This window comes from Psammomys obesus, unplaced genomic scaffold, assembly GCF_907164565.1.
Source record: "Psammomys obesus unplaced genomic scaffold, mPsaObe1.curated_primary_1811, whole genome shotgun sequence".
Lineage (NCBI taxonomy): Eukaryota > Metazoa > Chordata > Mammalia > Rodentia > Muridae > Psammomys > Psammomys obesus.
Genome location: NW_026593286.1, coordinates 24,453,649 through 24,471,881, shown reverse-complemented (window position 1 = coordinate 24,471,881; position 18,233 = coordinate 24,453,649). Strand labels below are relative to the sequence as shown.

Below are 18,233 nucleotides of genomic sequence, written 5' to 3'. Positions count from 1 at the left end.
TGTTGGTCTTATCTATCCCCCGTTCCTGCTGAGATGACTGACTTACAAATTAAATGTCAATATCTCTGGGGAAAGTTTGCCCATACCTTGGCTCCCTCTGTGGCCTGTTCTATATGGCTGCCCCACTGAAGATGAGAAATTCCGACATTATTAGGTTCTAGGTCCCTTAAAAAAACAAACAAACAAACAAAACGTTCCTTACTCAATTACAGTTTACTAGAAGCAACCAGGAGAAAACTGACCACAAGTCTCCCCAGTTTGCTTAGGAACTTTTAGTAATTATCCAAATTCACTGCCATGTAGAAATTGGGCTGACTGTATATTCTTGCACCCGACCAGTGGGGACTGGGGGAAATACACAGGTCCTAGATGTTTCTAAACCAGACACCATAGCCAAGAAGGTGAGCTTCCAGTATAGCAAGAGACCTTTTCTCAAGGAAATAAAGATGGGTAGCAATAGAAGACAATTGATGTTTATCCTACATTATATGGCTGTTACCCACTTATAAGTGAGTATATATCATGTATGTCTTTCTACTTCTGGGACACCTCACACAGGATGATCTTTTCTAGTTCCCAACATTTGCCTGCAAATTTCATGATTTCCTGGTTTTTAATTACCGAGTAATGTTCCATTGGCCCTAAAGAAGCTAAACAACAAGGAAAGATGTTTAATCCTAATTCAGAAGGACAAACAGGATAGACATAGGAAGTAGGAGAAGACAAGGAACAGGACAGGAGCCTTCCACAGAGGACCTCTGAAAGACTACCCACCAGGGAATCAAAGGAGATACTGAGACTCATAGATAAACTTTGGGCAGAGTGCAGGAAACCTTATGGAAGAAGAGGGAGATAGAAAGACCCAGAAGATAGGAACTCCACAAGGGAAAAATATAGCCAAAATACCTGGGCCTAGGGGGCCCCGCAGAGACCAATACTCCAAGTAAGGACCATGCATGGAGCGGACCTAGACCCGTGTTCAAAGGAAGCCCACTGGCTGCTCAGTTTGCAAGTGGGTTCCCTAGTAAAGGGCACAGGGGCTGTCTCTGACACAAACTCAATGGCCAGCTCTTTGATCACCTTCCCCTGGGGGTGGGTTGCAGCCTTGTGAAGTCACAGAGGAAGATGAAGCATCCAGCCTTGATGAGACCTAATAAGGTAGGGTCAGATAGAAGGAGAAGAGGTCCTCCACTATCAGGGGAATAGAGAAAGGGCATAGTGGGAGAAGAGGGAGGGTTGGTGGGATTGGGAGGATCTGAGGGAGGGGGCTTCAGCGGGTATACAAAGTGAATAAATTGTAAAAAATAAATTAAAAAAAAAGACACTTGGTATATTGTTCTGGCTTCTGCAAGCATGTTTGCCCTCACATTCATGTGTAAGCACCACACACACACCTTTTACATTTTTTTAACAATATTCTAATAAAGCAACACAGATTTTTAAGATGTCAGCAGCCTTATCTTTTAATCCTCTGAACTTTCTGTACTCACAAGAATCTAGACTTTTTTTTCCCATTATGCACCTTACAATAGTTCTTTACTTACTAACCAACTGGAAAGGAATTTCTACAATTTTATGTGTTTGTTTTAGTACCATATGGTCTTGGAGCTGCCATAACAAAGATGCTCTACATTGAGGGGTGGTGAAAAATCCCACGTTCATTTTCTCATAATTATGGCATCCCAGCTGTCAGCAGGGCCAAACTTTCAAAGGTTCTAAGAGAAATACTTTTCTGCTTTTCCTCCTCCCAGGACTTGTATTATACTTGACTTGCAGTAGCATAACTCTGGTCCACTTCTTTTTCACAATGCCTCCGTCTCTGTCTTTAGTTTTCCAAATTCTACTTTCTCTTATAAGAATATGTATAACTAGCTTTAGGGCTCATCCTAAGTCCAAAATGATCTTGGTGCTAAGTTCCTTATTAAATATAAATTTATTACTAAATAAAATGATAGCAATAATTATCTCAGCATATGCACATTATAAAGTAAAACAACTGAGTAGCTTAGCTCTAGAGGATAGATGTCATATCAACATGTCTGTAGGGTTATTTTCTTTTGAAGACCTAAAGGAAAAATAGTTCTGGGTAGTCTTCTGTTTAGTGCTGGGTCTTTATATTCTTTGATTCCAGATCAGTGGTTCTCAACATGTGGGCCGTAACCCCCACATGGGTTGCATTTTAGACATTTACAATTCAGAGCAGTAGCAAAATTCCAGTTATAGAGTAGCAATGAAATAATTTTATGGTTAGGGGACCACTACAACATGAGGAATTGTATTAAATGGTCACATCATTAGGAAGGTTAAGAACCATTTTTCTAGATAATTTTGAATTTACTTTTTACATGCAAATGTCATTTACCTTAGAAATATTCATCTGTGTCCAATTCCACCCTTTTTAAAAAGCACCAGTTGCATGGATTAGAGCCCATCATGGTTACCTCTGCAACAAATCTATTTCCAAGTTAGGTCACATCTTTAAGGATTAGAACTTCAACACAAGTGAGCTGTTCAGGTCACAATTTAACCTTTAGGTTACACTGTTAGGTACCAGGACTCAGGACATGGTCATCTTTTGGGATACAAATCTCAGTATCAGTTGTCCAATTGTTTTAATCCCATCTCTGCTTCCATAGGTTAAAAAAAAACAAAGCAAAAACAAAAAAACAAAGCAGTTAACTATCCTTCTACCTTTATGCTGATACAGTTAAGATGGATCTTCCCTTGGCCTTTTCCAAGATTTGTTTTTGTCTTCTAAAGTTGGAATGTGTTTTAGATAATAGCTAGGTAAATGGACAGATGGTGGATAGGATGCATAGAGAGAGATATTCAGGCAGATATTCTCCTGCTTTTTTACATGTTTGATTTGTTGCTCGCCACTATTTTCAGAAATTTCTCATTAGTTACTCCAAATATTTCTTTTGTCCCATTCTTTTTCTTTTTACATTCTAGTACATGTATGGCACATCATCTAAAACTGCCTCACAGTTCTTACATGTTCTATTTCATTTTTAAGCCGCTTTTTCTTTTTTAATTGTTCCTGAAGTTTCAATAATCTGCCCTATGGGTTGTTATCTTTCTTTGGCCATGTCCCGCCTGCTGATGAGCGCACTAATGGCAGACTTAATTTATACTTTTTTTAATTTATAGCATAAACTTTTGGTTCCTCTTGATTTTCCACCTGTTTGCATTGTAAATCTATCTGCTGTGTGTACTACAGACCTTCATATAACATTCTTAAGATTTCTCCATATGACAGTCGAATACATTTTGTTATGCTTAAGATTACATCTAATAATTGTCTATTTGGTGTGTGTTCTTACTAATGTGCCTTGCATATTTTTGTTGAATACTGAGCATGATATACCATGCAATAGGTATTACTGTGCAATATAAGCTAAAAGTACTTGCTTTTGCTATAGGTGTCAGATACTTTGCAGTATCATTTTATTAGTATATATTCCTTGTAAAAATGTTTAATTGTGACATTCTATGTACATATGAGACACTCTTTGATCTTACCAATTTCTTTTACCCTCTCCTATTCCCATTCCCGTTTCCAACTGATCTCCTTTTGCTTCTCAAATAGTTTGTTTTCATGTTGTTTATTTTTTTAATTAAAAACTCTAGATTCTATATGTGAGAGAAAACAGGGGACTCTTATCTTTTGTGCTTGTTTTATTTACTTAACATATCTAGTTCCATCCATTTTCCAGAAAATTATATAATGTGCTTCATTATGACTGAGTAAATCTATCTGTGCACATGAGTGCGTATGTGTGCATGTGTGTATGTATGTGTATCTCTTTGTCCATTAACCTATGGAAAGATAAGTTGATGAAATTACTTGGATAAGCAGAGATATAGTTTTCTTAGCAGTATTCTGACTTGGATTTCTTCATGTAATGCCTAAGAGTGTATAGTAGAACATGATACTATGTTATTTTTAGTTTTTTGAGCACTCTCCAATATTGATTTTATGGTGGTGGCATTACTTTATATTCCACTAATGATATATGTAAGCTGCTTAGTCATCTATATTTGCCAGAATTTCTGTTCCTGAGTATTCTGATGATTGCCATTGTGACTAAGGTGAGATGGGAATGTTCAATTCTGATTTGCATTTTCTTGATGCCTAAGGATGCTGACCATTTTCCTACATATTTATTGGCCAATTGTACTTCTTTTAAGAACTGAATGTACAATTCATTCACCCATTTATTGACTGGATGGTGGGAGAGGATTTGATGCTCTGTTTTGTGAGCTCTTTATATATATTCTGAGTTAGGTTTTGTTTTGTTTTTTTTTCTTGAGACATGGTCTAATTATGTAGCCCTTTCTGGCCACATGTGAACCAGTTTTCACAGTACCATTTGTTAAAGATGTATTTTCTATAAATTTTGTTTTGAACTGCACTTGAAAATAAGATGTCTTTAGCTGTATGGGTCCATTTCTTGGTCTTCTCTTCCTCCCCAGTGGTATATATTCTGGTTTTATTCCAGTGTTTACCTGAGTCTTTGGTAGCATGACTCTGTTCTATAATTTGAAATCAGGTATTTGATACTTATAGCATTGTTCTTTTAGTTTAGAACTGCTTTGGCTTTTGGAGATCCATTTAGTTATAGAACTACTTTTTCTATAAAGAACGTCACTGAAATTTTGATAAGGAGTGCATTGGATCTAGAAAGAACTTTGAGTGGTATACACAGTTTTACAATGTTAACTCTCTTGATCAGTGAGCATAGGATGTCTTCCCAAGTTCTACAGTATTTCTTGGTTTCTTTCATCAGTTTTTAAAATTATTCATTTTTTATTAATTGCAGTTTGTTCACTTTGTATCCCAGCTGTCTCCCAGCCCCACCCTGCCTCTTCCTCTCCTCCCATGACCCCCCAGTCCACTGATAGGGAGGTCCTCCTCCCCTTCCATCTGACTCTAGTCTATCAGGTCTCATCAGGACTGGCTGCATTGTCTTCCTCTGAGGCCTGGTAAAGCTGTACCCTCCTCAGGGGGAGATGATCAAAGAGCCATCCTCTTGAGTTCATGTCAGAGAGAGCCCCTCGTTTTTTTGTTTTGTTTTGTTTTGTTTTGTGTGTGTGTGTGTTATAATTTTTATTTTAGCTCTCTTCCACTTCTATGGTTAGGACTGCTTCTTTCGTTTTGTATTTGAGGCTAATGTGAAAGGGATTATTTTCCTGATTTTCTTCTCAGCATGACTGTGATTATATAACAACATTTTGTATGTTGACTTTCTGTAACACATCTCCACTATGTGTTGGAAATGTTTATCATATCTAAATATTCCATGGGGTAGTTTTTATCAAGGTTTTTAAAGTATAGTATCAAAATTTTTGCAAATAAGATTAATTCAATAAGATTTAATAGTTCTTCTATTTTTTAGTTGTATACATTTCATTTTTTCCCATGCTGTGTTGATCTAGATAAAAATTCCAGTGATGTATTAGATAAGAATGGAGAGAGTGGATATCTTTGCCTTGGTTTTCATTTTAGGGAAAATACTTTTATTTTTCCCCACTTTTGATATTTTTGGCTATACATTTGTTATGTGTGTGCATGTGCCTGTGCACGTGGTTCACCACAAACAAGCTGGTTTCATTCCAGAGATTTAGGAATGGTTTAACATAAGCTAATTATATAACACATATAACACGTTACATGTATAAAACTCGATATAAATTGCATGATTGTCTCAATAGATACAGAAAAAGCCTTAGACCAAGAGTTCAACATCTTTTTTAATAAAAGCCCTGAAATGAGGAAAAATATAGCATAATTCCCTCTCTATCTAAGGATGGATGGATAGATGGATAGATGGATAGATAGATAGATAGATAGATAGATAGATAGATAGATAGATAGATAGATAGATAATTTTCAGATGCCTTTAAGCTTTTCAAGCTTTTGTTGAGAGGACAGGTCTAATGTTTTCTGACGGAAATGCCTTTGGAAATATATTGGTATTTTTCTCTAGTATCGTTTTGTTGTTTGTTTTTGTTTTGCTGTGTTTGGCATTTGATTTTCATTTTCATACAGCCTTGCTATGGTATACCCTTCATGTATTCTCAACGTACTACAAACTCAAAAGTGACTAAACTCCACCTGTCTCAACTTCCTAAGTGCTAGGATAACAGGTATGTGACACCACACATAGCTTTCTCAAGCATTTAATATTCTTCTTTGTTCTATTTGCATTTAACTCTGATGTGACAGGGGGAGCTTCTAGTCTCGCCGTATTTCTTTTTTTTTTTTTTTCTTTGTGTAAGAAGAGCCCCTGTCCTGGACTCACTTTTGTAGACCAGGCTGGCTTCAAACCCACAGAGATCCACCTGTCGCTGCATCCCTGAATGCTGGGATTAAAGGCATGTGCGTCCTCTTAGGAATTCTTTTTTTCCTGCTGTTTTATTATCATTATTTATAATTTATTCATTTTGTATCCCAGCTATAGCCCCCTCCTTCATCTCTTCCCAGTCCCACTCTCCCTCTCCCTCTGTCTCCTCCCACCACGTCCCTTCTCCTAGTCCACTGATAAGGGAGGTCCTCCTCCCCTACTCTCTGACCCTAGCCCATCAGATCTCACCAGGACTGTCTGGATCCTCTTTCTCTGTGGCCTAGTATGACCACCTCACCAGGGGGAGGTAATCAAAGAGTAGACAACCGAGTTCATGCCAGTGACTTCCCCCGCTCTCCTTATTAAGGAACTCCCATGGAGACTGAGCTGCCCATGGGCTACATCTGAGCAGTTGAGTCTAGGTCCTCTCCATGCATGGTCTTTGGTTGGAGTATCAGTCTCAGAAAAGACCCCTGGGCTCAGGGTTTTTTTTTGTTTTGTTTTGTTTTGTTCTTTTGCTCTCCTTGTGGAGCTCCTGTCCCCTCTAGGTCCTTCTATCTTCCTCTTCTTCCATAAGACTCCCTGAACTCTGCTCATATGGCTATGAGTCTCAGCTTCTGCTTGGATACCTGATGGGTAGAGTCTTTCAGAGGTCCTCTGTGATAGGCTCCTGTCCTATTCCCTGTTTTCTCCTACTTCCAATGTCTATCCTGTTTGCCCTTCTGAATGAGGATTAAGCATCTTCTCTAGGGTACTCCTTGTTGTTCAGCTTCTTTAAGACTATAGGTTTTACATTTTTTAGCCTATATTATATAGCTAATATCCACTTATAAGTAAGTATATACCATGAGTGTCTTTCTGTTTCTGGGTTACCTCAATCAGGATGATCTTTTCTAGTTCCATCCATTTCCCTGCAAATTTCATGATCCTTGCTTTTAATTGCTGAGTAGTATTCCATTGTGCAAATGTACCACAATTTCTGTATCCATTCTTCAGTTTAAGGACATCTAGGTTGTTTCCAGATTTTATGAACAGAGTTGAGCAAATGTCCTTGTTGTTTGGTTGAACATCTTTCAGATATATGCCGAGGAAGTGGTATAGCTGGATCTTGAGGTAGTGCTATTCCTAATTTTCTGAGAAAGCGCCAGAGTGATTTCCAAAGTGGTTGCACAAGTTTACATTCCTACCAGCAATGGAAGAGGGCTCCCCTTTCTCTACAACCTCCCCATTATATGTTGTCCCTTGAGTTTTTTCTCTTAGCCATTCTGATGGATGTAAGATAGAATCTCAGGGTTGTTTTTATTTGCATTTTCTGGATGACTAAGGACCTTGAACATTTCTTTGTTACTCTGCCATTCGATATTCCTCTGTAAATGGGGTACAGAGCTAAACAGAATTCTCAACAGAGGAATATTAGGAATTCTTAATGCCTCCAATCCCTGTTTGTCTGTATCATTGGGTTTGAGAATCTTTGTTACTCTGTAATTGGATAGGTTTTCTATGCCTTTAGCTTCCAACTCTATTCCTCTATTACTTGTACACTTAGGTCTCTTGATTATGTCCCAAAGTTTCTCAAAGTCATGGACATCGGTTTTGTTTGTTTCTTTAACTGTACTCTTGACTTTGTTTTTAAACCCTAGTGTTGTTTCTTTTGCTTTGACCTAGTCTATTGGTGGCCTAGTCTATTGGTTTCCATTGGTTTATTATTATTATTATTATCATTTATTGCTGTTATTATTTACTGTTTTGTTTAATTTCCATTTTCCTGCTAATTTTTAATCTATGTTGCAAACTTTTTATATCTAGGTCCTGAATTATGTCCACACTTCAGTGACCTGCTTCTTCAGACCTTCCTTTTTAAAGTCATTGATGTTTAAAGTAGGCTTTTGAATTTTTTGTCTTACATTGCAACTGTATCAGCATCTTTGGTTTTACCTATTGAGGAGTTATGATCTTTTAGCTAAAGAGTTATACTGGCTAAATTTTTCATACTTCTCCAGTTTTATAGTGTGACTTGGTCATCTATTGAGATGTACATGTATTTTTTATTTTCTTTATATATTTTTGAGAGGGCAGTTTTCTCTTGGGCTTATTACTCTTTTAAGGAGATGAAGCAGAGATTAATAACAAAACAATTACTTGTTCAGATGTATTAAAATGCAAATGACTACTTAACCTACATCCTTAGTAAGATTATAAAAGGTCTCAGACCGTAATTATAAAAACATGGAAGTTTAAAAGTTACTGATATTAAAGTTACTGCTAATGATAAGTTTTAAAAAGTAGAGATTTGGAAAGGGGTATGAGAGAACGTGAACAAGAGTTAATAGTAAGAGCATGGAAAGCATAACAGAAAGTACAACAGAAATAAGGCTAAAAATATAGACAAAATAACCATTACAGCAGACCAAGAGAAACAAAACCAAGGAAAAAGAAAAAGCCAAAGAGAATTAAGTAGAAAACAATATATCGCCAGTATGTGCTCCCTGCTTAGAAACTTGTGGACTGTCTTAACTTAGGCTGTAAGTTCCCCCTCCTGGGTCACTTCTGGTTCCCTTCAGATTCACCCTGTCTGCAGCTATGCACTTGTCTTGTACAGGTATGTGTCACTATGCCCAGTTTTATGAAATTCTGAACCTAAATCCTGGGTCTTTGTGAATACTTGTCAAACACTCTTATAAAACATTCATAGAGCTTGTTTTCAACTCCCAGCATACTCATAATTCAGGCGCTCCAGAAGTAGAAACAGGAGGATCACTTTAAGATCATCCTTTACTACAACAGTAATTAAGGCCAGCATAAGGTACATAAGACCCTGTTTCAGAAGGGAGGGAGAGAACGAGGAAAGGACAGAGGAAGAAGAAGGGAGAGGGAGGGGGAATCAAGAAAGGAATGGAAGGGAGGGATGGAGGTAGGGACAGAAGGAAGGTAGAAAGCAAACAAGCAAGGAGGAAGGGAAGGAGTTAAAATGGTTGATAATGAAATATTCCGCATTTGGCTAGAAGAAGTGTATTCAGGCTAGCCCCTGCATCCTTTGGCATGGATGCATCATCATCTTTAATGCTTTCTGTGGGTTAGTAATCCACACTAACCTCAGACCTTTGTTTACCTGAGCAAATATTTCTAACACAGATAATGTAGTACATTTCATTGTTACCCTTACCTGCATATTTTAAAAAATCACCTTGACATTTAATTTTCTTAAAAAAATTAGTTTAATTTACTTACAAAACAGCAATATATATTTATTTTTTTAAACCAGGGGTGCAGTCATAATGGCTCAGTATAGAGTGCAGGCTTAGTATGCAGGGGCCATGTGAAGTCTCCAGCAGCAAAGAAAATAACAATTATTTCTTTAAAAAACAGAATAAGAGAAAATTCAGACTATACAGAAAATACTGCTTTGTTTAAAAAATTAATAAATCCCAATTTTATTGTCACTATCCTTTATCTAATTTATAAACTATATTTTAAAGTTTTCTATATATAATTATTTTAAGTATCTATGTATAACTCACATCCAGTTGTACTGAAAATATACTGGCAGTGAAATCTTGCTTCATGTTTTCCCAAATGGAGCCTTACCTGAGGAGTCCAGTAAAAATTGGGACTCAATCTGTAGAGTTTTCTTTTATGGAAACTTTGAAGGGGCCTTGTTCGGGCAGCTGTACTCATGATAGCCAAGGATGGAGATTTCAATCTTGTCCTGTCTTTTCTCCTTTTCTTACTGTGCTTCTGATTAAGTAACCAGCTACTGGAGGAAGAGAGCTCATCTAAATTCTCTGAAGCACTGAAAAATGTATGAAATAATTGGAGATGGGGGTAAAATAAAATGAACAAAAAGACAGAAAACTATATGCAAATTTTCATGGTTTATTGTGATAGAAGAGTTTTCATTTTCAATTTTGTGATAACAATAGGTAAAATAATTGACATTAACAAAGAACTACATAGTAAAATATAAAATAATTTCTATTTTCTGCTGCAAAGTTAAATGTTAAGTTAAAATGTTCTTTAGTATAAAATAATGTTCTTTACAAATCAATAATTAACACAGAACATAGTTTAACTATTTATGCCAGTTTCTTTTTGCATGTGGTTGAAGTACATCAAAAACAAATGCTTAAAAAGTACCAAGGTCTCCTCACTGCATCTTTCATTTCCTTAAATAAGCAAGTCTACTGCATACCAAATTTCAATGAATTCTGAAACAGCTACAATCCTATTATAGTTTAAAATTTTTTTAAACTTATGATATATAAGTTATAACTATAAAATAATGAAATAAGCTATACATGGAAAATATAGTATTAAAGTTACTCTTTATAACAAATTTTAACATTAATTTAAGGTTTTATGAACTCAAGTTCCCAGGAAAGAAAAGAACATCTATTTTGAAGATTTTACAAACTGACTGACAGGTTACAACTTGGATTATGTTGGAATATTACAGATCAAGAAAAAAGTATCTTGGGGTGTCTTTATTCCTTTAACAGCAATTTGTGATCTATCTCTAAATCTGAACTAGTTTTATTCTGAATCGCAGTAAAACCTTTAGACTAGATTAATAATTCAGATATTACCAGACCACTAGCTTCTACAACACAAACACTAAGAACGTCAAGAGAAAGCACCTGAAAGCACTAAGAGATGCCCTGCTTGGCTGTGACTGGCGTACTGGAGTCTCCAGCCCTGTATTTGGTAGGTGCTTTGATGTATGACTTCCTTTTGTTTGTGAAAACATCCATGAATTGTTTTAACAGTGGACTATATCATTCAAGGCAACCCAAGTCTGTTTCTAGATGTAATTACTCTAGATGTAATAAACTGTGTCTTAGGAATTTTGGAGAGCTGTTTTATGTTGACACATTTAACTTCACTTATATTAGTATGTCACTAATGTATGTATATGTAAATACATGTATATGTATTTACATATACATGGTATAATATGTTATATATTATATATAACAATATAAAGTAAAATACTTCTGTGCTAATATAAATAAGCTTTTCACACACAACAGGTACCAATTTCAACTTTATGCAGACCAACACAGGTTTACTTAATAGTCTACCACTAACAAGTGAATTGGAGATAGGCTAGGTAGACACAGAAATAAAGTGACAAACTGCATACTAGCTAAAGGGCGATACAACTGTAGTGGAGTACAGCAGAGCATTACATGACCACTCAAAACCTGCTCAACAACTGGCAACTATCCTTTGCTTCATTACAATTACATCTCCATGTCATCAGCCTTGCAAATTTGCTTGCTTCTATCATGTATCTGACACCACCTAAAAAACCCCAACCAGGGCAGAGGGTTGGGTTAATTCTACACCAGGACACCCCCACACACAAACTACTTCCTCAAATTCCTTCCCTTTCCTCTACCTTAACTCAAGAATAATCCTCCCTTTCATTTTAAGTTTGGGCATAAAAGGAGCTATTGGAGATTTGGGATATATTTCTTTCTGAGAAGCCAGCTATTACTGTTTTACCATGTAACTTTGCCCTATAATAAACTTACTCTAAATTTCTTACTTATTTATTTTTTTAATGGTGACAAAGAACATGGAAACATTGAGTCGAGGTCTCTATCTGGTCCCTTTATCTTTGATATACTCCATAAGCTCCACTTGGAAGTAATAATGCTATTATATGTGATGATAGTATTCAATATATAAGCTATAAATAATGCTATTTGACTCAAGTACACTTGGCACTTGCAGGTGAATATAAGACACAGTTCTTCTGATGGCTAGAGAAAACAGCTCAGTCTGTAAAATACCTATTATAGAAGCACAAGTGCCTGAGTCTGGGTCCCTGGCATCCTTTCAGAAGCCAAGCACAGCAGTGCCTCTGTTTTGTTTTTGTTTTATTTTTTGTTTTCATAACTTCAACACTGGAGCAGGGGACAGGCTTATCTGGAATCTAGAACTCAGTGGAATGGATGGACTCCAGGTTCAGTGAGACTTTGTCTCTGAAAATAAGGTGGAGAGTGCTTGAGAAAGACTCCCAGCTTCTACCTCTGGCCTCTAAATGTATGAACATAAAACCCCAAGAATACATATAAATATCATGTCCTAACACATTCATACCACACAAACACACATAAAAGATGCTGTTTTTCTACAACAGTACTATTGCTTTTAAGTCATATTACACCTGTAACAATACTCTCTTAGAGAATGAAAAAAAAATTCAAGAATCATGAGCAATGGGAAAACAGAAAGTCAAAAAGAAGCCTGGATAGTTTATGTCCATGAAAACATAAAGAATTAAACAGAGAAGGTAACCAATACATTCAAAAACTATTTCAGCAATATTTGTAGCAATAAGTAATAATATAGTAACTGTCACCCAAAGTCTTTTGCCAGGCCTACTGACACAGGTTAGTAATTGTAGCCACTCAGGAAACCTCAGTAGTGACTCAGACTGTAAATTCAAGGCCTGTGTGGGACACCCAATAAGGCAAAGGCCAGCCTAGACAAATTAGTGAGACCCCATCTCAAATGTGTAAAGCACAAAGTGCTGGGACCACAGACAAGTGACACCATGCCCAGATAAAGGGGACTTTTTTTTCTTTTTATTTTGTTTTTTGTTTTTTGAGATAGGGTTTCTTAGTATCCCTGGCTGCCCTGGACTCGCTTTGTAGACCAGGCTGACCTCAAACTCACAGTGATCAGCCTGCCTCTGCCTCCCTGAGTGCTCCGATTAATGGTGTGCACTACCATGCCCAGCTGAAAAAAAATTTTTTAAAGTATAAAGCCAAATAAAATAGAAAGCTACTATAGATCACTATAGTGGAGTCACACACCTTTAATCCTAGCACTTGAAGACAGTGGCAGTCCAAGTTCAAGGCCAGCCTGGTCTACAGAGTTCCAGGACAGCCACAGCTACACAGAGAAATCCTGTCTCTAAAAAAAAAAAAAAAAAAAAAAAAAGCAAAAACAAAAGAAAGAAGGCTGGAATGTGTGTGTGTATACATACATACACACACATATCAATTGTTAGGGCACTTGCTTAGCATGTGTAAAACTAGATTCAATTCACAGTACAAAATAAATATTTAAACTACAGTCTTTTAATTTTGTGTTAAGAGTTCTAATACATGTAAACATGGCCCCTGCGAACAAAAGTGACTTAGAAGACTTAATAACCAGATATAATATATAGATTTTGTTGGTTACTGATTCTAACAAATATTATTTAAAGATTCTGTTAATATTGACTCCTCACCAGGACTCCTCCCAGCTATCCTGTTGTTGTCCTGTGTCATGGAAGTCCTGCAGCTTTGGATCTACAGGACCTGCTCTTTCAAGCACTCCAAGAGTTCACAGATGACATAGTTGTTGGGGTGGGCCAACTCAGCCCTGGATCTAGGCCTGGATAGTAGCTGAGCTTGTCACAGTTCACCAGCTCTCCCTTATCCACACCACCAGGGTAAAAGCCAGAGACCTTGAACCAGACCAATGACTCACTTCAAGTGAAGATGTGTGGGCAGAGGAACAGACTATGACACACTACAGCTTCTACAATGAGATGTTTTCTGTGCTTTGTTGTTTATTTTGGTTTGTGTGTTTTTTAAATTTGGGGGGAGGTTATAGGGGCAGAGGACAGATATGAGAGAATGAGGAGATAAGTGTGAATGGGGTGCATAATGTGAAATTCACAAAGAATCAATTAAAAGTTTAAAAAGATGGTCTTAAGGATAAAAAGTTGAATGTGAGTAGAGAACTTCATGACAATGATAAATTATGGTTAGGATGGTAATGTGTATTTAAGAAGAAAAGTCAGGAGGTTCAGAAACTCAAGACCAAGGTAACAAAATATGATAGTCCATCACAGAAATATACAGAACTATTTAGTGTTAAAATAGCAATAATTAGAATTTGCTTTTAAAATATTTCTGAAGTGAACAACCATATCAGAAATAGAAATAGTTTAAGTGAGTTAGCAAAATATTGAAATAATTAAGTCTAGAAATAGGTAGATTTGTATATTCCATGGATAAAAAGGAAACTGATTATATAGTACTGTTTGTATTATTACATCTGGATATTAACCTCAAATGGGACTTTTTATTTCTTTTTGTAGTTGTTTTTGAGAAGTTTTTAATTTTTTATTATTGTCATTTATTACAATTTATCCAATTTTGTATCCCAGCTGTGCCCCCCTCCCTCGTCCTCTCCTAATCCCCCTCTCTCCCTCCCTCTTCTCCCCTTATGCCCCTCCCCTAGTCCACTGATAGGTGAGGTCTTCCTTCTATTTGACCCTAGTCCATCAGGTCTCATCAGGAGCCAAAGTTGGCATTAAACTTACTATGGCCCAACCTGGCATGGCCTGGAACTCATGATTCATCTATGCCATCCTCTGAAGAACTGTGAACAGGCATATAACACAAGGCCTGCCCAAAGAGAATATCTTAAAAGCATGAAGACAACAAGACAAACAAAACCCCAAAAAGCAGAAACCTATTGATTGCCAGTCAAATATTATATCTTACCCGAGTTAAGAAAAGCCTACTGCAAACACAAAAAGAAAAGGGAGAAAAGTTAAGGAAACAGGGAGTTAGCTTCACAAGCATTAGAACATGAGCTTAGACTACACAGAACCCATGTAGGGAACCTGGTGTGGCATCAGGCACCTGTAAGCCCAGCAATGGCATCATGATAGAATACAGGCACATCTTGGAAGCTGGGCCTACCTGCTGAAGATTCCTGTCTCAAAAGGTAGATGAAGACCAACCCCAAAGTTGTCCTCTGACTGTAATCATCCTGGGCACATGTGCACAAGGGAACCCACACATGTACCACACAATGAAAATAAAAGCAAAAATACTTTCAAACCCTGCCTTTTCAGATGAAAGATTATTTTTACTAACATTTTGCTATATGTCCCTCAAATAGTTTTTCCTAAGAAATTATTGTACAACAAATTTTATATCTTTATTTTCCCAATTAATAGCATAAAATAAACCTGTTCTTATATAATTACACACTTTCCAGATGTAATTTTAATAGTATACCAGTAAACTCCCCTATATAAAGTTAGTTTTACACTTACATCCTTAAAGATAAAAAAGAAAAAAAGCTGAATGAAAATAACTCCTACTGGCACTGCTGTAAAAACAGAGCAGGGAAGGTTTATTTCCCCACTGATATCACATATCTAGCTAACATAATAATTAGTGGCATCCATCAGAATTCAAAATTATATAAAAAACACTGACGTGGAAAATATTGTTATCAAACAAATTTCTCATAATTGACAAGTGACCACTAAAACATCATGATGGTAAAATGACTGTATATTGTGATTATTTTGAAAACAAACCTGTGTCTTTTCAATTATGATACCCAATTAGAAGAAACAGTTGTATTTCATATGAAATAATTCCAACTAATAGAAATAAATAGAATGGTAATGATTTATTTGGAATTTAATTTCACACTCCAGTCTGGAGCTTATTAAGGCAAAAATTAAACCAAAAAATTTAGACCTTGTTTCAAATAGAAATTCACTTTCTCAGAGATACTACCCCAAGGATCTCTTTACAGCATCTTATGTTCATTTTAGAATATTAGTTCTAAAAACTTGTAACTACACCATTGACAGAATTCAATGCTTCATTTATTTGGACAGTTAATAATACTTATTTGGTTCTCAGTGACTCATTTTAGACCTTAGTGCCAGGATTAAGAAAGCTAAGAAGATAATTACAGCCATATCACTTTCAGGTAGTCAGTGGCCTCAAATAGTAGATGAGGGTCAGGAATCAATGAGCAAAAGTGTACAAACAAGTTCGCCAGACGATACCAGTGAAGTTAAAGACAGTATGAGAGGAACTCACTAAGATGCTTATAACAATGACCTGAATATTAAAAATATATATTTCATAAATAGTTTTATGTGACCTATAAAAGGTAAAGACTAATTTAAAATTTAAATTTCTTCTACACTATGCAAAATTATGATATAATGTGATGTAAAACTAGAATGAGTACAGTTTGATGTAAAAACAAACATTTTATTCATGAGGTTCCTTATATGACATTTCAACTACATAGAATGCAGCCAAAATGACAAAAGGCCTCCATATAACCAAAAGAGATTTTAATATGTGCATGTATGCAAGCTTACTCATGACTTTTAAGAGAGGCTTTCTCTTCTATAAAATGTCTCTTACTACAATATAGGTATTTATACTGTTTTGAATTTCTCATTTTCTTTAAAATTTTTATTTTTAAGTATGGTGTGCATGTGCTTATAGGTGTGTGTATGCTTATGGAGAGAGAAGATCTCTTGGGAATATGAGTTACAGGCATTTATGAACTATTAAACATAGCTATTAGGATCAGGAAATCGAATCCTCTCGACAGGGCAGCAAGCACTGCTAACTGCTGAGCCATCTCTCCAGTACCACTTTTTGCATGCTCTAATCCAGAGGCAAATTACATGAGAAGCAAAACTAAAGGAGGCAGTCATTAGAGCAACAACATTCTGATGTAAATAAAACTAAGTACAATTTCTTTTTTCTTTTCATTCTTTCTTTCTTCTTCTTCTTCTTCTTCTTATTATTATTATTAATACAGGGTCTCCTGTATCCCAGACTGGCCTCAAAACCCTGATTCTTCTGCCCTATTTCCTCAGTGCTACCATTACAAGTGTGGACCTCCATATCCAGTTTATATCCTACTGGAAATGGAACCTAGAGCCTCATGCAGGCTAACACTATATCAACTTATATTCCCCAGCCTCCCCCAACATTCTTTTAAGAATGTCACACCTTTAATCCCAGCACTTGGGAGGCAGAGGCAGACAGATCTTTGTGAGGCCAGCCTGGTCTACAAAGTGAGTCCAGGACAGCCAAGGCTATACAGAAAAACCCTGTCTCAAAAACAAAAAAGAAAGAAAAGAAGAAAAGAATTTCAATTATCCACAAGGATCCTGGGCCTACCAAGTGTCTACTTACTGAAGAGTTGGTATACAGGCTGGCATACAGGTGGTGGAACCTTTAATAAGACAAAGAGAGGTCCTTGAGCCACAAGAGGTATGACCTTGAGAAGGGCTCTTACAGGGCTCCTCACAGCTCAGACTGTCTTCCTTTTTGCTCACAAATCAGGTGGTTCCTGATTTGTTTCACCAAACACTCTTGCCATTGTGTGCTGCCTGGTTGCGAACCTCAAGCTGATCAGTGCAACCAACTGTGAACCTCTAAAACTACAAGCCAAAATCAATGTGTCCTAACTCAAAGATCATCATCTCAGGTAATTTTCCTATACCAACACCTATGCCAATGTAGGATGGCCAACAAATATTTCATTCATTCAATGTTAATTCATGTTCATAATGTATCTCTTCTGATCCAAAACAAGAACCACAATTTAACAAGACAAACTAAAGAAACTTTTTTGAAGCTAGTTAAAAGTCTAAAACAGCAGAAAAGTAATAAATATGTAAAAACATTAGCAAATCACAACTGTTAGCTAATATTGATAACCACCATGAAAAAAAATCGACTGTTCCACGTCTTTTCTTTTAGTAGTAGTGACTGAATGCTGAGCCTCAGACATGCTAGGCAAGTGTGCTACGACTGAGCCACATTGCCAGCACGCAGACATGCTAGGCAAGTGTGCTACGACTGAGCCACATTTCCAGCTCCTGCAATGCTCCTGCCCCAGTTTGCAGGTGGCTAGAAGGAAAGAAATGCACTACCATGCTCATTTTGACTATTTTCTTCCTGTGATAGAGAAAAATATGCAAGATTATGCTATCATTTAGCTAAATTGAGATTAGATGAACTCCAAAATTAGATGAACTCCCAAATTTTGTGTGTGTGTGTGTGTGTGTGTGTGTGTGTGTGTGTGTGTGTGTGT

At 36.6% G+C, this 18,233-nt stretch overlaps 1 protein-coding gene across 9 annotated transcripts in view; it reads right to left on the bottom strand.

Annotated features, from left to right (window-relative positions):
* Kansl1l (KAT8 regulatory NSL complex subunit 1 like) overlaps positions 1-18,233 on the bottom strand; it is an 81,860-nt gene that overhangs the window by 17,254 nt on the left and 46,373 nt on the right. For 6 of the 9 annotated variants that reach the window (XM_055616760.1, XM_055616754.1, XM_055616753.1 and 3 more), the window contains exon 6: positions 9,933-10,137. The exons of 1 other annotated variant lie outside the window; for it this stretch is intronic. In XM_055616760.1, the coding sequence (XP_055472735.1) occupies positions 9,933-10,137 (205 nt within the window). Of the gene's footprint in view, positions 1-9,624; positions 9,701-9,932; positions 10,138-18,233 lie in introns of those variants that run through there. 2 more of the 9 variants (XM_055616761.1, XM_055616759.1) reach the window with 2 other exon arrangements.